At 40.5% G+C, this 24,202-nt stretch overlaps 1 protein-coding gene and 1 long non-coding RNA gene across 7 annotated transcripts in view; one reads left to right on the top strand and one right to left on the bottom strand.

Moving 5' to 3' along the window:
* Positions 1-17,386, bottom strand: part of LOC117512692 (6-phosphofructo-2-kinase/fructose-2,6-bisphosphatase 2-like) — a 34,407-nt gene extending 17,021 nt beyond the window's left edge. For 5 of the 6 annotated variants that reach the window (XM_034172854.1, XM_034172852.1, XM_034172856.1 and 2 more), the window contains exons 1-4: positions 17,252-17,386; positions 10,386-10,585; positions 9,134-9,259; positions 470-566 (exon numbers count right to left, since the gene is read on the bottom strand). In XM_034172854.1, coding sequence (XP_034028745.1) covers positions 470-566; positions 9,134-9,259; positions 10,386-10,476 — 314 coding nt within the window. In that variant the 5' untranslated portion in view covers positions 10,477-10,585; positions 17,252-17,386. The remainder of the gene's footprint in view (positions 1-469; positions 567-9,133; positions 9,260-10,385; positions 10,586-17,251) is intronic. The other variant, XM_034172853.1, reaches the window with a different exon arrangement.
* Positions 1-24,202, top strand: part of LOC117512698 — a 589,105-nt gene that overhangs the window by 15,988 nt on the left and 548,915 nt on the right. The gene's annotated exons all lie outside the window — the stretch shown is intronic.

Genomic DNA, 24,202 nt, shown 5'->3' with positions numbered 1-24,202 from the left:
TCCTCATTGAATAAACTTATTAGAAAATTAAAAAAACTTGTGTAGTTCATGCAGTTTCTCTTTATAAATACATTTGCTGAAGATCTAAGGGTTTAACCACTAAATCTGAAATATGATGGTAGATGCGTGAAACGACATGGAATAAGTCTCTTTGCCAAATGGCCTTGGCAGAGGTTTGCGCTCTCCGAGTGCTTCTAGTTATTTATATTTTACTTATTTACTCATGAAAAACTTAAACCACACAAATGATTCCCAGTGTTCTGTTCTGAACCTGCAGATAAAACTGGCCTTCATGAAATGGAGCTCAGCAGTATTCAGCACTGTGTTTCATAAATACTGCATGATTTTCTTGTTGACACACAGTAATAGTCATGACATGATTTAACGCATACATCAAGACAAACTGAGAAAAGTAATGTATATTCTACAGCTGTTATGTCTCAGGCCAAAGAAAAATATTTGTACTCACTTTCTAATTTTCATTGCCTCTTCATTGTCATGTCTGAAAAATTCATAAGACTTGTATGACTTCACTGCTTCTCTCCTGTAAGCTCCAAGATTAAACACTGAAAAAAATGGGAGGCAAGTTAGAACAGCAGTCACAGAAGAGCTGAAAGGAATTCAATACACAACGAGCTCCTCCATTCAACCGCTTTTGTTTAAAGTGTCCCAGACAAACCGGTTCACTAAGATTCCAATTGCATGGAAACACAGGTTTATAGCCACAAATGATGTTGTTGCCTTAAGCACAATATCTGCATTCACAATACAGTGGGGTCCATACGTATTTGGACAGCGAGGTTTTTTGTGGGGGGAAGGGGGGCATAATCTTAATTTTGTCTTTACACCACCACAGTAGATATTAAATGAAACAAAGTGTATTTGTAGTGCAGACTTTCAGCTTTAATTCAAGGAGTTTAACAAAAATATTGCATTAACCAAACAAGAATTAGAGTTGCTTTATAGAGTTATCCCCGAGGTACTTGAACTCCTTCACTATGACCATCATGACTGAAAGAACTAGATCGCAGGTACAGGCAGCTGAAATGGGCTTCCTTAGGGAGGGTGGCTAGTGACTCCCTTAGAGATAGGGTGAGAATTGGTCATCCGTGGGGAGGTCAGAGTAGAGCCCCTACTCCTTCGCGTTGAAAGGAGCCAGCTAAGGTGGTTCGGGCATCTGGTAAGGATGCCTCCTGGGCGCTTTCCTGGGGAGGTGTTCCAGGCAAGTCCAGCTGGGAGGAGACCCCGGGGAAGACCCAGGACTAGGTGGAGAGATTATATCTCCACACTGGCCTGCGAACGCCTCGATATCCCCCAGTCAGAGGTGGTTAATGTGGCACGGGAAAGGGAAGTCTGTGGTCCCCTGCTGGAGCTGTTGCCCCCGCAACCCGATCTCAGATAAGCGGTTGAAGATGAGTGATGAGTATATGGTTATCCCATATTCAGAGGCTAAAAGTAACTGGAAAAAATAAGAGTAATTAATAATCACAGGCAGTTTTTTCAGAGATCAGGAGAGAGATACATGAACATGTACAAGTCACTTATTATGTCTTGGACATCAATCAATCATAAATACAACCCCTGACAATAATTATGGAATCACCGGCCTCGGAGGATGTTCATTCAGTTGTTTAATTTTGTAGAAAAAAAGCAGATCACAGACATGACACAAAACTAAAGTCATTTTTAATGGCAACTTTCTGGCTTTAAGAAACGCTATAAGAAATCAGGGAAAAAAATTGTGGCAGTCAGTAAGGGTTACTTTTTTAGACCAAGCAGAGGGAAAAAAATATGGACTCACTCAATTCTGAGGAATAAATTATGGAATCACCCTGTAAATTTTCATCCCCAAAACTAACACCTACATCAAATCAGATCTGCTTGTTAGTCTGCATCTAAAAAGGAGTGATCACACCTTGGAGAGCTGTTGCACCAAGTGGACTGACATGAATCATGGCTCCAACACGAGAGATGTCAATTGAAACAAAGGAGAGGATTATCAAACTCTTAAAAGAAGGTAAATCATCACGCAATGTTGCAAAAGATGTTGGTTGTTCACAGTCAGCTGTGTCTAAACTCTGGACCAAATACAAACAACATGGGAAGGTTGTTAAAGGCAAACATATTGGTAGACCAAGGAAGACATCAAAGCGTCAAGACAGAAAACTTAAAGCAGTATGTCTCAAAAATCGAAAATGCACAACAAAACAAATGAGGAACGAATGGGAGGAAACTGGAGTCAATGTCTGTGACTGAAATGTAAGAAACCGCCTAAAGGAAATGGGATTTACATACAGAAAAGCTAAACGAAAGCCATCATTAACACCTAAACAGAAAAACCAAGGTTACAATGGGCTAAGGAAAAGCAATCGTGGACTGTGGATGACTGGATGAAAGTTATATTCAGTGATGAATCTCGAATCTGCATTGGGCAAGGTGATGATGCTGGAACTTTTGTTTGGTGCCGTTCCAATGAGATTTATAAAGATGACTGCCTGAAGAGAACATGTAAATTTCCACAGTCATTGATGATATGGGGCTGCATGTCAGGTAAAGGCACTGGGGAGATGGCTGTCATTACATCATCAATAAATGCACAAGTTTACGTTGATACAACCCCTGGCAAAAATTATGGAATCACCGGCCTCGGAGGATGTTCATTCAGTTGTTTACTTTTGTAGAAAAAAAGCAGATCACAGACATGACACAAAACTAAAGTCATTTCAAATGGCAACTTTCTGGCTTTAAGAAACACTATAAGAAATCAAGAAAAAAAGATTGTGACAGTCAGTAACGGTTACTTTTTTAGACCAAGCAGAGGAAAAAAATATGGAATCACTCAATTCTAAGGAAAAAATTATGGAATCACCCTGTAAATTTTCATCCCCCAAATTAACACCTGCATCAAATCAGATCTGCTCATTGACATTGACCCTATGCCATGACATTGACCCTATGTGTCTTTTTGCAAGGAATGTTTTTGCAGTTTTTGCTCTATGGCAAGATGCATTATCATCTTGAAAAATGATTTCATCATCTCCAAACATCCTTTCAATTGTCCAAAATATCAACATAAACTTGTGCATTTATTGATGATGTAATGACAGCCATCTCCCCAGTGCCTTTACCTGACATGCAGCCCCATATCATCAATGACTGTGGAAATTTGCATGTTCTCTTCAGGCAGTCATCTTTATAAATCTCATTGGAAAGGCACCAAACAAAAGTTCCAGCATCATCACCTTGCCCAATGCAGATTCGAGATTCATCACTGAATATGACTTTCATCCAGTCATCCACAGTCCACAATTGCTTTTCCTTAGCCCATTGTAACCTTGTTTTTTTCTGTTTAGGTGTTAATGATGGCTTTCGTTTAGCTTTTCTGTATGTAAATCCCATTTTCTTTAGGCGGTTTCTTACAGTTCGGTCACAGACGTTGACTCCAGTTTCCTCCCATTCGTTCCTCATTTGTTTTGTTGTACATTTTTCAATTTTTGAGACATATTGCTTTAAGTTTTCTGTCTTGACGCTTTGATGTCTTCCTTGGTCTACCAGTATGTTTGCCTTTAACAATATTCCCATGTTGTTTGTATTTGATCCAGAGTTTAGACACAGCTGACTGTGAACAACCAACATCTTTTGCAACATTGCGTGATGATTTACTCTCTTTTAAGAGTTTGATAATCCTCTCCTTTGTTTCAATTGACATCTCTCGTGTTGGAGCCATGATTCATGTCAGTCCACTTGGTGCAACAGCTCTCCAAGGTGTGTTCACTCCTTTTTAGATGCAGACTAATGAGCAGATCTGATATGATGCAGGTGTTAGTTTTGGGGATGAAAATTTACAGGGTGATTCCATAATTATTTCCTCAGAATTGAGTGAGTCCATATTTTTTTCCTCTGCTTGGTCTAAAAAAGTAACGTTTACTGACTGCCACAATCTTTTTTACTTGATTTCTTATAGTGTTTCTTAAAGCCAGAAAGTTGCCATTTGAAATGACTTTAGTTTTGTGTCATGTCTGTGATCTGCTTTTTTTCTACAAAATTAAACAACTGAATGAACATCCTCCGAGGCCGGTGATTCCATAATTTTTGCCAGGGGTTGTATTTTGGACACTTTTCTTATTCCATCAATTGAAAGGATGTTTGGGGATGATGAAATCATTTTTCAAGATGATAATGCATCTTGCCATAGAGCAAAAACTGTGAAAACATTCCTTGCAATAAGACACATAGGGTGAATGTCATGGCCTGCAATCGGATCTTAATCCAATTGAAAATCTTTGGTGGAAGTTGAAGAAAATGGTCCATGACAAGGCTCCAACCTGCAAAGCTGATCTGGCAACAGCAATCAGAGAAAGTTGGAGCCAGATTGATGAAGAGTACTGTTTGTCACTCATTAAGTCCATGCCTCAGAGACTGCAAGCTGTTATAAAAGCCAGAGGTGGTGCAACAAAATACTAGTGATGTGTTGGAGCATTCTTTTGTTTTTCATGATTCCATAATTCCTCAGAATTGAGTGAGTCCATATTTTTTTCCCTGTGCTTGTTCTAAAAAGTAACCGTTACAGACTGCCACAATTTTTTTTTCCTGCTTTCTTATAGTGTTTCTTAAAGCCAGAAAGTTGCCATTTGAAATGACTTTAGTTTTGTGTCATGTCTGTGATCTGCTTTTTTTCTACAAAATTAAACAACTGGATGAACATCCTCCGAGGCCGGTGATTCCATAATTTTTGCCAGGGGTTGTATTAACAGCATGTTGTTCTGTGGTAAATCTTTCTGAAGTAAGTAGTTCTTAAAAATGGAGTGACTGTGCTAGGACAACTAGTGAGGGAAGCCACCAAGACATCCATGACACCCAGTGGCGTAGCAGCTTCAACATGGGCCCCATTGCAAGATATATTGACGGGTCCTTACGTGCATGTTACTAGTTATTAGGCGTACACATGCAAGCACAATCACAATCATGCACATGCACACACCAACCCACACTATGAGGTCTATATAGATTTTTACCAACAGTGTGTTGCATTTTACAATCAAATAACTGACTTGGGTTATTGCATTAGAAATGTTTTAAGAGGTCAAGAATCGACATTTAACAACCCAGCTCTGAATCACGTGCACAAGAGTCTGCAGCCTGCGAGTCAACATACCTCATCATTACATCAGACAGCAGGGGAGGAGCTGTCTAATTCATGACAGTGCTGAAATGACTACAAAATCGTTTTTCTTGCCAAGTCAAGAGTGCAGCCCTACATGACAAACTTTAGGGCAGGAAGAGACAATCATATAGCATGACAAGACAGAAGACAGATATTATTGGTTGTTTTGGTTTTATTGACACTTTATTTAAAGATCTTCCGACCAAACACCTTGATACTTGCACAAATTTGATCCCCACACTGGCACGCAATCTAGCATGCCAATGAGTAAACCTGTCGTAAACTGTGTGTGAGCTGTGCGCGGCTGTGTGCCAGTGCAGAAAGAAAATTTAGAAATGTTCACAACTTCTGGGACGCATTAATTTTGTGAACTAGTTGTGAACATTGCACAACCTATTCGAAAACACTGCGTGTCACTGAGCGTCATTGCATGAACTTGAAATTGAGATTATGATGAGCTGTTACATCTACAATAAACATAACTTTACAGATACATTATCTAACTCATGAGAAGGAATGAAAATGCAACTGTTTTACCAATCCATTACAATATACATATGATAACAATTACCTCTGAGACAAGATTTCACATGTGTTCTCCACCACATGACGTGCACAAAACAACCTGCAGCTATAAATAATTTCTCTGTGACTCTGGGAGCGATGAGAGATGATTTATCAACCAAGTTCTGAGCAAACGCATCAACAGCTATGAAATGATTATTTTATATAGCATGGTGTCAAGCAGGACAGAGCGGGACACAGTGGCACAACAAATTGTGCTGCAGTGTGGGGATCAAATTCGCGCAAGTGTCAGGGTGACTGAAAAACACAGACCCTCCGTGAAAATGGCACACAGGATTGATCAAACAGGGAAGGGGTGTGGCAACCCACCATAGTCAGATTATTATAAGATACTGTCTAATTCAGTCACCCTTACTCTCTTTCTTTTCTGTCCTTTCTGTTATCACTGCCGGAGTTACGAGGTCTGTCAATAAAGTATAGGTCCTTTTTATTTTTTTCAAAAACTATATGGATGTCATTCATATGTTTTTACGTCAGACATGCTTGAACCCTCGTGCGCATGCGTGAGTTTTTCCACGCCTGTCGGTGACGTCATTCGCCTGTGAGCACTCCTTGTGGGAGGAGTCGTCCAGCCCCTCGTCGGAATTCCTTTGTCTGAGAAGTTGCTGAGAGACTGGCGCTTTGTTTGATCAAAATTTTTTCTAAACCTGTGAGACACATCGAAGTGGACACGGTTCGAAAAATTAAGATGGTTTTCAGTGAAATTTTTAACGGCTGATGAGAGATTTTGAGGTGATACTGTCGCTTTAAGGACTTCCCACGGAGCGAGACGTCGCGCAGCGCTCTCAGGCGCCGTCGTCAGCCTGTTTCAAGCTGAAAACCTCCACATTTCAGGCTCTATTGATCCAGGACGTCATGAGAGAACAGAGAAGTTTCAGAAGAAGTTGGTTTCAGCATTTTATCTGGATATTCCACTGTTAAAGGAGATTTTTTTAATGAAAGACGTGCGGACGGATTGCAGCGTCGGCTCGCAGCTGCCGCGACGCTCCGCCACAGGAAAAACACCTCCGTTGGAAGCCTTAAGGACAAGTTGGAACATGTCCAGCTGTTAAACAATTTCTCATATACTCACTCCACTGAAAGCCATCAAAAGCCGCCTGGATTTTACAAATGGTTATCAACACGGAGGTGTTTTTCCTGTGCCGCCGCACTGCGCCGGCTGCGTCCCAACGCGCGGACCCGTCTGCACGTCTTTCATTAAAAAAATCTCCTTTAACAGTGGAATATCCGGATAAAATGCTGAAACCGACTTCTTCTGAAACTTCTCTGTTCTCTCACGACGTCCTGGATCAACAGAGCCTGAAATGTGGAGGTTTTCAGCTTGAAACAGGCTGACGACAGCGCCTGAAAGCGTTGCGCCACGTCTCGCACCGTGGGAAGTCCTTAAAGTGACAGTATCACCTCAAAATCTCTCATCAGCCGTTAAAATTTTCACTGAAAACCAGCTTAATTTTTCGAACCGTGTCCACTTCGATGTGTCTCACAGGTTTAGAAAAAATTTTGATCAAACAAAGCGCCAGTCTCTCAGCAACTTCTCAGACAAAGGAATTCCGACGAGGGGCTGGACGACTCCTCCCACAAGGAGTGCTCACAGGCGAATGACGTCACCGACAGGCGTGGAAAAACTCACGCATGCGCACGAGGGTTCAAGCATGTCTGACGTAAAAACATATGAATGAAATCCATATAGTTTTTGAAAAAAATAAAAAGGACCTATACTTTATTGACAGCCCTCGTATGTTTGTAGGAAGACATTTTTCCGCAAGGTCTTTGGTATCACTAGGTGTCATAAATCTAGTTATGTCATTGGTTGACATGGAGCCAGTGTATAGTTTACCCAGCATTCATCACTGCATAGCATCTTATGAAATACCCCAACAGAATATATTGCATTTAACTATTTCACCAATTGGGAAGGGTTAGGTTTGCTTCAAAGCTATAAGGGAATGAATCAGCTGCGTAACGTGCATGATGTGCACTTTTATGCACACTCTGCGCAGTGTGCGTCGCTGTGATAATGTAAACTAGTTCAGACAAATTCATGGGCTCCTGTATGTCCCGGGTTCTAGTACGATGGCTGTCTATCCCTACGCCACTGATGACGGCTCTGTAGGAGATGACCTCTGTGGCTGTGATTGGAGATCTTGGCCACAGTGCACTTTTTCCTGTTGCACTATCAATCACATCTCCATGGTGAAGTGGCAGAGAGAAGGATTTCCATGCATGAAAACAGATCCGATCTGTATTTTCATCTCCCATGTGCCTATTAGCAGTGTCTGATATTTTACTTCTTTTTTTTAATCCTTCTCTGTGCTACTCCACTATGAAGCTATATAACTGTTGATTGTGTACCGTCCCTCTTGCACGTTCAATTTTTAAGAAATGCCTACTCCAGACAGATTTAACATACAGTAGTACCTTATTGTTTGTATTTCTAAATGATTCATGTGATGTAGAAATGCTCATAAATCCATCCCCTAACTTACCAGAAAAAATGGCTGGTAAAGTCATGACCTAATTGTTATATTTATAGTTGTTGTTTTTTTTTTTGTCCAATTGTAGTATATGGCCTCTAAAAATGGAGAAACTGTGTATAAAAATGGCTGTTATTCCTAAATGGTTAGTGCAATTTAATAACTCCTTGAATTAAAGCTGAAAGTCCATACCATCAGCACATATAGTGATGGTGTAAATGGGTGGGGGTCCAAATACTTATGGACCTGACTCTATCCTAATGCTATTTCACAATGAGCAGCAGTGGCAATCCCTTTAAAAAAAAACAAAACAACAACTAAAAACACACCACAATACTTTCTTTTGTATCGTGGCTTTATATTTTAGAGGACTAAGAAAGACACTAAAACCAATTTCTTGTGGGCTCACTCGGGAGGAGCTCGGAGTCGAGCCGCTACTCCTCCACGTCGAAAGGAGTCAGTTGAGGTGGCTCGGGCATCTTTTCCGGATGCCCCCTGGACGCCTCGCTGGAGAGGTGTTCCGGGCACATCCCACTGGGAGGAGAAGACCCAGGACACGCTGGAGGGACTACATCTCTTGGCTGGCTTGGGAACGCCTTGGGGTTCCCCCAGAGGAGCTGGAGGAGGTGTGTGTGGATCGGGAGGTCTGGGCGGCTTTGCTTGAGCTGCTGCCCCCGCGACCCGACTCCGGATAAAGCGGAAGAAAATGGATGGATGGATGGATGGATGGATGGATGGATGGATGGATGGATGGATGGATGGATGGATGGATGGATGGATGGATGGATGGATGGATGGATGGATGGATGGATGGATGGATGGATGGATGGATGGATGGATGGATGGACATTTCTTGTGGACACATGAGATATTAACATCCAGAGTACACTCAATAATCACATGTACTGACCCTTAGTGGGAACTCCAATCCAGTTGAGGTAACGTGTCAGCTTTTTAGACATGTATGTTTTGCCCCTGGCAGGCAAACCAATCATCACGATCATAGTTGGAGAGTTCGTCATGTAAGAGGCCCAAGCTGTAAATGAATGTTCACACACACACATGCGCGCACGTATTAAGATAATACACTCGCATACAGTATTCCTTCATACACTGCACATCACACAATTATTAACTTACCCACGTTATATCAATCCTTTTGTTTTTTTAAAGTATTGGATTGAATACTGAAGCTAATGGATTAGTCAATCAACAGAAAATGAATTGGAACCTATAATCGTAAACTTGCTATTTGAATAATAAACTGTCATTTATGAAGCATAAATTTCCATCTTTATTTGGCTCCAGCAGCTACATGGCTTAAAAAAAGAAATTATGTGTGGATAATAACTGATTCTAGAAAAACTGAACATGACCATTTCTGTTTGCCTGTAGACAGGACACAGTGTATTTGTGGAGGTATTTTGGTGAAATGTGCTGGACTGATGGTTTTTGAAGTTAGCTGAAAACTTAGCTTTGCTAATTAGCAGTTAGCAGATTAGCAGAACTGTGCCCACCACTGCCCAGGTGTCTCTCAATCTCAAAGGCCAAGGACCCAGAGAGATGAATGTAACTGCTGAGGTAAGTCAATGTCCCTACAAGTTCAACACTTCTGATAACCGAGTCCAGGAATTCATTGAAAACCTGGATCTTAATCTTGATAAAGGACAATCACAAACCCAGATAGTCAGAATCTTCATTCAGTTTCTCAAGTGCTGGAATCAGAACATCTACTGACTCCAGAGCTCAAAATCAAATTCAGTTACCTTTCCTCACCAACAAAAAGACCTAAGTTGCCAGACTGCACAGTCGTACGAACACCCAGTCCATCCAAGTACATGAACAGTGTAGGAGCTAAAACACATCCCTGACAAACACCACAATTCATTGTGAAAAATTCAAAAAGTCTGCCGTACATATTAAACAGAAATAATGACGCAGTACAGGTCAAACAATTTTTGTTGATACCTTCTTTAACGAATGCCACCAGAGTCAGAAATATGATTAAAATATACAATTCACACCTTACAGACCAACATTCCCACATGTTATTCAATAATATAATTGTTAAAGTGCACAAACGACTGTTTAGTAATTATTAACATCAGGTTAGTGGTGTAGATAATGAGTAATCAATGCACAGGAAATGCTACCACACTTACAACATTTCTTCTCATTGGTCCTCAGGTCTGTCCTGCTGGTTTCTGTTGAGTCATCTGATACGGCAGTGGCTCTCTTCTGACAGGTATCCATGATGGGTTCCTCTTGTGTCCAGCTGTCCTGTCACAGTTTGCTTCAAGACGATGAGCTCAGCTCACTGAAAAGACAAAGTCAGCATCGCTCTGCAGAGGACAGGCTTTCGCTGTAACACAAATCAAATTCGAGTAGACGAGTCAGTCAGCTGCAGTCAGGAGAACAGTGTGCGCACACTTCACAGCTAAATATAATGATTATTTTCAATCATCTGGAACCTTTCCAATTCTAATCAATATGATCATGAAGACTCTATATAATGCTGGCAAATACACTGAGCTAAACTTCCAATGCAGCACCCATGTTTATTCAGGTGCAAGCAATATTCCACACAAATATAAAATTGAATCAGTGCAAAAATTACAAAAAACCTGTCCTACACTTCTCTAACATTACAAACAAATTATAGTAGGTGAGCAGTTCGTCTGCAAAATCCAGATCCCTTGTGCTGAAGAAAGGAAAGGTTACTAACAAGTTTCACTTTACACTTGGAGGCACCCAGATTCCATCCATCACCAACAAGCCAGTTAAGAGCCTGGGGAAGGTTTCTGACTGCAGCCTGAGAGATACAGCAGCCATCCAGTCGACCAACCAGGAGTTAGAAGGTTGGTTAACCAACGTGGACAAGTCAGGTCTCCCGGGCAAGTTCAAGTCCTGGGTGTACCAGCATGGTATCCTCCCAAGAATTCTCTGGTCCCTTTTAGTGTACGAGGTACCGATCTCCACAGTCGAAGGCTTTGAGAAGAGGGTCAGCAGGTTCCTGCGGAAGTGGCTGGGTCTACCACGAAGTCTGAGCAACATCGCCCTGTATGGGAAAACAACATGCTGAAGCTCCCCATCAGCAGCCTGAATGAGGAATTCAAGGTGAGCTGCACGAGGGAGGTGCTGCAATACAGAGAGTCATGTGACCCAAAAATCTCTCAAGCTGGGATTGAAGTCAGGACCGGGCGGAAATGGAGGGCAGCAGAGGCCGTAGATGTTGCCAAATCATGACTGCGGCACAGAGCTCTGGTGGGGACAGTGGTGCGGGGAAGAGCAGGCCTGGGCTGCAGTACAACACCTCGCTATGACAAGGCAAAGGGGAAAGATAAGAGAGCATTGCTCCTGGAGGAAATGCGAGCGGCAGTTGAAGAAGAGAGAGCAGGCAGGATGGTGGGAATGCGGCAGCAGGGAGCCTGGACGTGATGGGAGCAGCTGTGCGCAAAGTCACTTGGACCAAGCTGTGGAGAGCCGAGCCCCAGCGCATAAAATTTCTGATCCAGGCTGTCTATGACGTACTGCCAAGCCCGTCCAACCTGTTCTTGTGGGGGAAGGTGGAGTCTCCAGACTGTGCTCTGTGCCAGAAGAAAGGGACCCTGGAGCACATCCTGAGCTGCTGTCCAAGAGGCCTGAGTGAGAGGCGCTACCGTTGGTGGCATGACCAGGTCTCGAAGGCCATAGCAAACACCATCTGCATGGGGATTATGCAGTGTAAGCGTCTTCGCCAAGTGAAGAAGACCATTTCCTTCGTCAGAGCTGGAAAAGAACCAACAGCTGCCGCCAGGACCTCTTCTGCTGGCCTTCTAGCAATGGCACAAGACTGGGAACTGAAAGTGGACCTAGGGAACCAATTAAGGTTCCCAGAGAATGTAGCCAAAACATCTCTAAGGCCAGATGTGGTGCTGACCTCAGTGAGCTCCAAGCAGGTGGTGCTCCTAGAACTTACGATCCACTGGGAAGATCGTATCGAGGAGGCCAATGAGCGGAAGAGGGCCAAGTACCAGGATCTGCTGGAGGAGTGTCATCGCAACGGATGGCGAGCAAGATGTGAGCCCATTGAGGTGAGATGCAGAGGGTTCGCAGGCCATTCCCTCTGCAGGGTCTACAACATCCTGGGCATCACGGGGGCCAACAAGCGCAGAGCCATTAAGGAAGCCACAGAGGCAGCCAAGGTTGCCTCGCGGTGGCTGTGGATCAGGCGAGGAGATCCGTGGGTAGGGTAGCGCTTCCTGGACACAAGCTGGGGGATTGATCACCCCTGGCTGGGTTGCCCGGAGGAGAGTGTATGATCTTTGAAAGACCCGAAACACTCTGTGATACCAGGTAACATCACTGATGATGTGTCCAGGATGCATCACTAGTTGATGTATGTTACAAGTCTAACATTACAAATAAATTATAGTAGGTGGGCAGTTCATCTGCACAAGTCAGAGTGCAGATCTGGATCATCAAAACCAGAACTGTTGACTTTTGGCAGTTTTATCCTATTCCAGTCCCCTTACAGTACCTGAGACAACTCTTGTACCTTGGATGGTTCTGGATCACACCTCCTCACACGAATATCCAGAATATCCCAAAGCCATTGAAAACTTGAAGATACGGGGTCCACTCAAGTCACAAAATGTGACTTTGCCTCAATAGCCATCAAATTGAAGATATGGTCACATAAAAGCTATTGCAACCTGTTTCTGTTACATTTGGAATCGAGCATGCTGACAGCTCGTCATGCTGATTTTGAGCTCACTATACCGCAGCCAAACATTGTGCCAAAATAATACCAAGTGATATTTAATAGTGCACCAGCCAACATGTGCTAAAAAAGTTTGATGGCATTTGAATGTTAATGCTAGGCAACCATGCCAGATCAATTAATAATACAGTGAAGAAAATGTGGGTGGATGCTACTCTCAATTTTGAAGTTCAAGGTCAAAATAGGTAAAAAAAAAAAAAATGGTCAAAATGGTCAAAACAGTTAAAAATTCCTATTTGTTTGCCATTAAAAATAAATAAATTTATTTTTTATACAAAAACCACCAGGAAACATGTAAAACACGACCTCAGATTAACATAACCTTTAATAATGTTACATAAACTGTTAACTGTACATATAAATGTAAACTCTAAAATGTGCGCATTTCACAGAAAATAACTTTTTGGCAGATTTTCTCTTCTTAATCAATTTCAATTTTTTCAATTTTTCAATTTATCTTCATTTATATAGCGCTAAATTACAACAGAGTTGCCTCAAGGTGCTTCACACAAATAAGGTCTAACCTTACTAATCCCCAGAGCAACAGTGGTAAGGAAAAACTCCCTCTGAGGAAGAAACCTCAAGCAGACCAGACTCAAAGGATTGACCTTCTGCTTGGGCCATGCTACAGACATAAATTACAGAACAATTCACAAAACGAATATACAGGAAATGCTGTTGGTGCACAGGACAGGAGGGTCTCCAGCACAAATACAACTCCCATCTCTGGATGGCGCTGCACCTTAAACAGAGAGAAAAACAGAATCAGGTGTTTTTTGTGAAGGTAAGTATCAATTTTAGCCTACAAAAATATATAGTAAAATTTTAAAAATTGGAGTTTTGACCTTTGACCTTTATGGCATTGAAAATGACCTTAATAGTAAAAACTGACATTAGCATCCACCCACATCTTCTTTGTCTTAGCATGATTGAATGATCCAGCACAGATGCTGAGCATGAACAAGAAATGCCACCAAAATAAATTCTAGTCTAGTTTCCCATGTTTGGCTGGTCCACTATAAACACAGCAAACTTGTGCCTAATTATAGGGAAAATACATTTGGAATTCTACTCCAACTTACTCGAGCTGTAAAAAAATCTACTTATCCAATCAAGTGGTACGAGCTTTAGAAATAAATCAAACGCAATCAGATTTTATTGCCCTTAGGATATTTATATCATAGCATGAACAAAAATCATTTACAGTTTTTGAGCAAAAAATATTTGACCTTTTTGGGTGTTACACTGGAAGTTTGGGTCAGTGTATGTGGTGCTGGTAAACAAACACTTGGGGTTCTTGTTTTTGTCTTCATCAACCCGCTCATCCGAATGAGTTTTCTGTCTAAAAAAAGTTGTTGTGGGAACCCAAATTTTAATTCCCCCAGAATGCAAGTCTTTCTACTGATAATCAAACAGTGTCCTTCAGGGGAACGATAAGCCATCTAGAGGACCTGAGCTAAAAACCCATTTAAGGGCAAGATGACGTTAGTGAACTCCAAGCAACATGAAAACCGTTTTCTATGGTTCACCTGAAAGAGCCACATGCAGCTTTTTCTGAATCAACATGAACACATTTACGGACAAAAAATGAAAGATAGTAAAGAAAAATGTCCATCACAATGTATCACATCTAAAAATGTCTTGTCTTATCCAGACAACAATCCAAAACTCAAATGCCATCACGTCATAATTATACATAGATTTGACAAACTAATTTGAGTGTGTTGGATAACTGCTCTTGACCACTACTAAGACAATCAACTGATGGCTTTAATCCTTTACCAAGTATAAACATCCAAATACTTCATTACACTTTTACAAATCTAAAGAATTTCTTCTTATCAGTTTAATAAAAACCTAGAAGGCACACAGAGAGTGCATACCTGTGCCAAGACCATATATTGCTTAAAATCTCTTGTGAATCCTGGACCTAAAATATCTAGAATTCAAAATAAATTCCATCATTTTCTAGGACATTATCCATCAGCTCAAGAAATTTCATAAACATGCTCTCACAATTTTTTAGATAAATGTTGCTATGTGCCAAACATTCTTTTAGATCTCAGTTCAAGAATATATTCCGGTGTTCTTCTGAGCTATGGTACCTATTGAGACCTTGTGGCTTTACTCATGCACAGATGCATATTTCTGAGATCTGTTTCTAAACCCATAAATCCTTAGCAACCTTCCTTACATATGTATGGTACCTTTGAAATCATATGTAAAAAAAAATATAACATATCAAAACATGCTCCCCATGTTCTAACAGGAGTGAGTGGAGGTGTAAAATAAAATGTGTTTCCTGGGAGCATTACCTGATAAGGGGTATTGTTCAAAAACTGTAAAATCAGACTTAAAAATATAACAAAACATGACAGTATACACGAACTTGTTTGTAATTTAAATAAATACATTTGTACATTTCAAATTCAAATTTACAGCACAAATCGATTGTCTCCAAAATTGAATCACTTATTTTCTGGAACATTATGTACCTGCTCACATATCACTGAAATCTGTATACTTTTTGAGATACTAACAGGTAAACACGGGTGAAAACATTAGCTCCTTGACAGAGGTAATAACGTGATAATAACGCTAAAGCGAAATATGCGTGTTGAAGTTCTCTAAACAATAAATTAATTTAAAAAAACTGAGAAGATGACTCTTATTTATGGCTCATCCGTTCTGAATTCATTGTTTAATGGCTGGTCAACAACGAAATTTGGACTTTTTCTTTTTAATTTTAAAAGCTTTGGGCCTTTGCCTTAAACTATGGTTATAAATGTGAAATATATAATTTACTTTTGAAATGTTAAAATTTTGATAATGAGCTTACACCGGTTTTAGTGCCACACCGACACCTGACTGAAAAGTTCTATCGTTATGAACTTCGGTAAAGTTAGAATGACATTCACAGATTTGAAGTTAACGGCTCCAAATTCACCAAATTCACTCGACACATCAGTGGGGTCCTGCTGATACTACATAGCTCAGTTTGGGAAAATACCATTATGAAAAACTTTGCAGAATTTTTTATTTTTTTGTGTAGTGACACAGAATTCACTGCACACAACAGCCATGTCCTGTTAATTACACTACAGCACTCAGTTTGGGAAAAAGTCATTTTTAAAAAATCTGGAGAATTTTTGATTGTTTATATTTTCAATAGCATCAAAGTCATAAGGTGTCATAAGGTGTAGTGACACAAAATTTACTGCAGACAACAGTAGTGTCCTGCTGATTATACTACAACACTACAACTTTGAATTTGGTGACACCACATCTTATGCCTTTGATGCTATTGAAAATATAAACAATCAAAAATTCTCCATTTTTTTTAAATGACTTTTTCCCAAACTGAGTCCTGTAGTATAATCAACAGGACACAGCTGTTGTGTGCAGTGAATTTTGTGTCACTACACCTTACGACTTTGATGCTATTGAAAATTTAAAAAAATGAATAATCCCCCCAAATTTTTTTAATGACTTTTTCCCAGTGAGTGTTGTAGTATAATCAGCAGGACACCACTGTTGTGTGCAGTAAAGTTTGTGACACCACATCTTATGACTTTGATGCTACTGAAAATATAAACAATCAAAAATTCTCCAAAATTTTTTAAAATTACTTTTTTCCAAACTGAGTGCTGTAGTATAATCTACAGGACACAGCTGTTGTGTGCAGTGAATTTGGTGACACCACATCTTATGACTTTGATGCTATTGAAAATATAAACAATCAAAAATTCTCCAAAAATTTTTTTTAAATGACTTTTTCCAAAAAACTGAGTCCTGTAGTATAATCAACAGGACACGTCTGTTGTGTGCAGTGAATTTTGTGTCACTACACCTTATGACTTTAATCAGCAGGACCCCACTGATGTGTGGAGTGAATTTGGTGATATCGCTCCTTATTACAGTGATTTATTCAATAATTTTCTGGTGTCTTTTTTTTCCGTGTTTGCACTTTGTAGACGGTCCCTAAGCTTCCGTTTCTCTGCCGCCTGCCCGTTCAGATCAGTGATATATTTCAGCTCAGAAGATGGCTCATATGGATAAAAATAAGGTTGTAGCTCGTTGTCTACCTTCCTGAGGTTAGAAACGAGTGGTGTTTGTCTTTCTACAACGTTTTTCTCTTACGCTCTATTGAGCCGTGAACTTCGAATCTGTGAATATCTTTGACTTTACCGAAGTTCCTTACGACGGCGGCTGTATCACGAAAAGAACAACAGCAACAACAAAAAGGTAACATAAATGTTCACGTACCCCACGGACAGTAGAAGAGATGTGAGGAGTTTTATTTTTATTTTTGTTTTACAGTATCACCGTGGCGGCTTTTCTTATAGCTCCGCCTCCTTCTGCTTTCAGCAGGAAGTTCACAAGACACTGCGCTCGTCTTCTTCGTCATATTTTTGTTTTCTCGGAGGTTTGACGGCAGCCGAAGTGCCTTAGTGTAGTTTTACTGCCACCTGCTGGATCCCTTCTCATGCAGTAAGGTCCATAAGTATTTGAACAGGGCCGCAATTTTGTATTTTAGCCTGAAACGACAAAGATGTGCGTGTAGTGTAGATTTTCAGCTTTAATTAAACTGGTTTAAGAAAATATCACATTCACCATATAGGAATTACAAATATTTTTATACACAGTCTCACCATTTTCAAAGCCAATAAGGACAAACTAAATAAGAATTATTGTTCGTGAAAGTCATCAGTTTTACAACCAGTTTGTTTTTACCTTGTTTGTTTGTGAACTAATCGACCCACACTTTTTCATATATCGTTATAAAATTTTGTACTGAAGATTCATATCCTAATAGGCAAAACTGATTAAATTTTCAAGGTCATAGGTCAAAGGACAAAGTCAGGAAAAATCTTGGAAATTTGGAAAAATCCCTATCTTTAAAACTGAACAAATTTTCAATAATTCATAACTCTATCAAAAATATCTTTTTTTCCATATTTGACAGCATTAGAATGGTATCCTTTATCGAATGATCCAGATTACAGAGTTTGTGGCCATTTAAATTTAATGTTGAAAACCCCATCAAATGTATATTTTGCATCATATCTTACTCAAACATGCCCCAATCACTCTCATATTTGAAAGTGAGGTGCAGACTGGCACTCACTATCACCCGACAAAGTTTGATCTGACTCTGATCTGGATTGTGGATTTTCTGGACATTTGAATTCAGTATTGAAAAGCCCATTTGGTGTACATTTAGCATTTTATCTCAATCAAAAGTGCCCCAATCACTCTCGTTTGTGACAATGAGGTACAAACTAGCACTCTCAACGAATAGAGTGAGTTTGAGCGACATTTGACCTCTTGCTTGCCTCTACTGGTGGTTGGCTCTCACTGCGGTATTGTATCACTTCCTGTTCCGGAGCACAGCGGTGTTTTTCTGTATCTGTTAGCTGTTTAATCTGCGCAGTTAGATTGATCTAGTTATCTAGATTACGATTTGTTTCCCAGTGTAATCTTTACGTGCCTTAACTAAAGCACTCCTTCTGCTGAATCACCTCTAAATTATTTACACATTATTCACTTTGCGTGTTTTTAGGAATCCGCTAGCTTAGCGTAGCTACTAGCTCTTAGCCGATTTAGCATGGCGGCTTCTCCTGTCTCTCCCGCACTTTTCTGCTCTGGGTGTGAAATGTTTAGTTATTCCCCGGCCTCCTTTAGCAGTAACAGTACTTGTAATAAGTGTAGCTTATTCGTAGCTTTGGAGGCCAGGCTGGGCGAATTGGAGACTCGGCTCCGCACCGTGGAAAATTCTACAGCTAGCCAGGCCCCTGTAGTCGGTGCGGACCAAGGTAGCTTAGCCGCCGTTAGTTACCCTCTGGCAGATCCCGAGCAGCCGGGAAAGCAGGCAGACTGGGTGACTGTGAGGAGGAAGCGTAGCCCTAAACAGAAGCCCTGTGTACACCGCCAACCCGTTCACATCTCTAACCGTTTTTCCCCACTCGACGACACACCCGCCAAGGATCAAACTCTGGTTATTGGCGACTCTGTTTTGCGAAATGTGAAGTTAGCGACACCAGCAACCATAGTCAATTGTCTTCCGGGGGCCAGAGCAGGCGACATTGAAGGAAATTTGAAACTGCTGGCTAAGGCTAAGCGTAAATTTGGTAAGATTGTAATTCACGTCGGCAGTAATGACACCCGGTTACGCCAATCGGAGGTCAATAAAATTAACATTGAATCGGTGTGTAACTTTGCAAAAACAATGTCGGACTCTGTAGTTTTCTCTGGGCCCCTCCCCAATCGGACCGGGAGTGACATGTTTAGCCGCATGTTCTCCTTAAATTGCTGGCTGTCTGAGTGGTGTCCAAAAAATGAGGTGGGCTTCATAGATAATTGGCAAAGCTTCTGGGGAAAACCTGGTCTTGTTAGGAGAGACGGCATCCATCCCACTTTGAATGGAGCAGCTCTCATTTCTAGAAATCTGGCCAATTTTCTTAAATCCTCCAAACCGTGACTATCCAGGGTTGGGACCAGGAAGCAGAGTTGTAGTCTTACACACCTCTCTGCAGCTTCTCTCCCCCTGCCATCCCCTCATTACCCCATCCCCGTAGAGACGGTGCCTGCTCCCAGACTACCAATAACCAGCAAAAATCTATTTAAGCATAAAAATTCAAAAAGAAAAAATAATATAGCACCTTCAACTGCACCACAGACTAAAACAGTTAAATGTGGTCTATTAAACATTAGGTCTCTCTCTTCTAAGTCCCTGTTGGTAAATGATATAATAATTGATCAACATATTGATTTATTCTGCCTTACAGAAACCTGGTTACAGCAGGATGAATATGTTAGTTTAAATGAGTCAACACCCCCGAGTCACACTAACTGTCAGAATGCTCGTAGCACGGGCCGGGGCGGACGATTAGCAGCAATCTTCCATTCCAGCTTATTAATTAATCAAAAACCCAGACAGAGCTTTAATTCATTTGAAAGCTTGACTCTTAGTCTTGTCCATCCAAATTGGAAGTCCCAAAAAACAGTTTTATTTGTTATTATCTATCGTCCACCTGGTCGTTACTGTGAGTTTCTCTGTGAATTTTCAGACCTTTTGTCTGACTTAGTGCTTAGCTCAGATAAGATAATTATAGTGGGCAATTTTAACATCCACACAGATGCTGAGAATGACAGCCTCAACACTGCATTTAATCTATTATTAGACTCTATTGGCTTTGCTCAAAAAGTAAATGAGTCCACCCACCACTTTAATCATATCTTAGATCTTGTTCTGACTTATGGTATGGAAATAGAAGACTTAACAGTATTCCCTGAAAACTCCCTTCTGTCTGATCATTTCTTAATAACATTTACATTTACTCTGATGGACTACCCAGCAGTGGGGAATAAGTTTCATTACACTAGAAGTCTTTCAGAAAGCGCTGTAACTAGGTTTAAGGATATGATTCCTTCTTTATGTTCTCTAATGCCATATACCAACACAGAGCAGAGTAGCTACCTAAACTCTGTAAGTGAGATAGAGTATCTCATCAATAGTTTTACATCCTCATTGAAGACAACTTTGGATGCTGTAGCTCCTCTAAAAAAGAGAGCTTTAAATCAGAAGTGCCTGACTCCGTGGTATAACTCACAAACTCGTAGCTTAAAGCAGATAACCCGTAAGTTGGAGAGGAAATGGCATCTCACTAATTTAGAAGATCTTCACTTAGCCTGGAAAAAGAGTCTGTTGCTCTATAAAAAAGCCCTCCGTAAAGCTAGGACATCTTTCTACTCATCACTAATTGAAGAAAATAAGAACAACCCCAGGTTTCTTTTCAGCACTGTAGCCAGGCTGACAAAGAGTCAGAGCTCTATTGAGCTGAGTATTCCATTAACTTTAACTAGTAATGACTTCATGACTTTCTTTGCTAACAAAATTTTAACTATTAGAGAAAAAATTACTCATAACCATCCCAAAGACGTATCGTTATCTTTGGCTGCTTTCAGTGATGCCGGTATTTGGTTAGACTCTTTCTCTCCGATTGTTCTGTCTGAGTTATTTTCATTAGTTACTTCATCCAAACCATCAACATGTTTATTAGACCCCATTCCGACCAGGCTGCTCAAGGAAGCCCTACCATTATTTAATGCTTCGATCTTAAATATGATCAATCTATCTTTATTAGTTGGCTATGTACCACAGGCTTTTAAGGTGGCAGTAATTAAACCATTACTTAAAAAGCCATCACTTGACCCAGCTATCTTAGCTAATTATAGGCCAATCTCCAACCTTCCTTTTCTCTCAAAAATTCTTGAAAGGGTAGTTGTAAAACAGCTAACTGATCATCTGCAGAGGAATGGTCTATTTGAAGAGTTTCAGTCAGGTTTTAGAATTCATCATAGTACAGAAACAGCATTAGTGAAGGTTACAAATGATCTTCTTATGGCCTCGGACAGTGGACTCATCTCTGTGCTTGTTCTGTTAGACCTCAGTGCTGCTTTTGATACTGTTGACCATAAAATTTTATTACAGAGATTAGAGCATGCCATAGGTATTAAAGGCACTGCGCTGCGGTGGTTTGAATCATATTTGTCTAATAGATTACAATTTATTCATGTAAATGGGGAATCTTCTTCACAGACTAAAGTTAATTATGGAGTTCCACAAGGTTCTGTGCTAGGACCAATTTTATTCACTTTATACATGCTTCCCTTAGGCAGTATTATTAGACGGTATTGCTTAAATTTTCATTGTTACGCAGATGATACCCAGCTTTATCTATCCATGAAGCCAGAGGACACACACCAATTAGCTAAACTGCAGGATTGTCTTACAGACATAAAGACATGGATGACCTCTAATTTCCTGCTTTTAAACTCAGATAAAACTGAAGTTATTGTACTTGGCCCCACAAATCTTAGAAACATGGTGTCTAACCAGATCCTTACTCTGGATGGCATTACCCTGACCTCTAGTAATACTGTGAGAAATCTTGGAGTCATTTTTGATCAGGATATGTCATTCAAAGCGCATATTAAACAAATATGTAGGACTGCTTTTTTGCATTTACGCAATATCTCTAAAATCAGAAAGGTCTTGTCTCAGAGTGATGCTGAAAAACTAATTCATGCATTTATTTCCTCTAGGCTGGACTATTGTAATTCATTATTATCAGGTTGTCCTAAAAGTTCCCTAAAAAGCCTTCAGTTAATTCAAAATGCTGCAGCTAGAGTACTGACGGGGACTAGAAGGAGAGAGCATATCTCACCCATATTGGCCTCTCTTCATTGGCTTCCTGTTAATTCTAGAATAGAATTTAAAATTCTTCTTCTTACTTATAAGGTTTTGAATAATCAGGTCCCATCTTATCTTAGGGACCTCGTAGTACCATATCACCCCAATAGAGCGCTTCGCTCTCAGACTGCAGGCTTACTTGTAGTTCCTAAGGTTTGTAAGAGTAGAATGGGAGGCAGAGCCTTCAGCTTTCAGGCTCCTCTCCTGTGGAACCAGCTCCCAATTCAGATCAGGGAGACAGACACCCTCTCTACTTTTAAGATTAGGCTTAAAACTTTCCTTTTTGCTAAAGCTTATAGTTAGGGCTGGATCAGGTGACCCTGAACCATCCCTTAGTTATGCTGCTATAGACGTAGACTGCTGGGGGGTTCCCATGATGCACTGTTTCTTTCTCTTTTTGCTCTGTATGCACCACTCTGCATTTAATCATTAGTGATCGATCTCTGCTCCCCTCCACAGCATGTCTTTTTTCCTGGTTCTCTCCCTCAGCCCCAACCAGTCCCAGCAGAAGACTGCCCCTCCCTGAGCCTGGTTCTGCTGGAGGTTTCTTCCTGTTAAAAGGGAGTTTTTCCTTCCCACTGTAGCCAAGTGCTTGCTCACAGGGGGTCGTTTTGACCGTTGGGGTTTTACATAATTATTGTATGGCCTTGCCTTACAATATAAAGCGCCTTGGGGCAACTGTTTGTTGTGATTTGGCGCTATATAAAAAAATTGATTGATTGATTGATTGATATTGTGGATTTTGCGGATATTTGATTTTAACATTGAAAAGCCCTATTGATCTATATTTTGTATTATATTTTAGCCTATGAAAAGCCACTTCTAAAAGGAATTTTTTTCCTAGGCAAAAATTTGTGAAATTTGAAACTGGCGACGGAGGTTTGCACTCTACAAGTGCACGGGGATCTAGTTTTGTTTTGTTGTTTGTTGTTTTTTAATCAGAGGACAGATACACAAACATTTCCAAGTCACTGAATATGCGTTGGACTTCATTTACAACAAACATTAATTCAATTAAATTAAATTAAATACAGACAGGATGGTACTGTATGATAAATCTGTCTGGAGCAGGCAATTCAAAAAAACTGAGTGACTGTGCAAGAAGGAGACTGGTGAAGGAAACCACCAAGACATCCACCGTATGACAACTCTGAAGAAGTTCCAGGCTGTGACTGGAGAAACTGCGCAACCAGATATGCAGCTTCATTTGAGCAACACAGAAAAGGATTTTATTAAAAAGCTGTGACCTTTCAGCAAGTTTACCAGAAGGCACATGGATGACGAGCCTACAGCTGATGTGTTTTCTTGTATTTAAAAAAAAAAAATCACACCATGATGCTGTATAACTGTCAGTGGAACAGACTGCACTGTTGCACTGTTCATTTTCTCCAAAAGCACTCACCCACCATACTTCGGGAGGTGATGGTCTAGTGGTTAAGCGTTGGGCTTCAGACCAGAGAGGAAAATCGCTAAGGGCCCTTGGGCAAGGTCCTTAATCCCCTAGCTGCTCCCGGTGTGTAGCGAGTGCCTTGCATGGCAGCACGTGTGACTGTGAATGGGTGAATGTGAGGCATCATTTTAAAGTGCTTTGAACTTCTGATGCAGATGGAAAAGTGCTATATAAATGCAGTCCATTTCCTTGTATCCATGTTCTTCTTCTTCGCTCAGAGCTAAACTGTTGTGGAGGTTGTCCTTCATAATCATGAAAATGCTTTTTTTCATGTTAGAGGGGCAGGTCACTACTGTACTGTATTAGTACTGTAAATATATTACGATGTATTTATTTTACACCTGAAGCTATTTTGCTTTTCCATGAATACATTCTCATTTATTTGTTATCCGTCAGTATGAACAATAAATATGTTCTTCAACAACATTGCCTGTTTGTGGAATATAATACTGTGCACTAGTTCATCCATGTTCATTCACAGAATCAAAGATTTGTTGATGTCTTTAAGTCA

The sequence above is a fragment of the Thalassophryne amazonica genome, chromosome 6 (assembly GCF_902500255.1).
Source record: "Thalassophryne amazonica chromosome 6, fThaAma1.1, whole genome shotgun sequence".
NCBI classification, from domain to species: domain Eukaryota; kingdom Metazoa; phylum Chordata; class Actinopteri; order Batrachoidiformes; family Batrachoididae; genus Thalassophryne; species Thalassophryne amazonica.
Note: the sequence above shows the minus strand (reverse complement) of the source record. Positions and strands in the feature narration are given on the sequence as shown.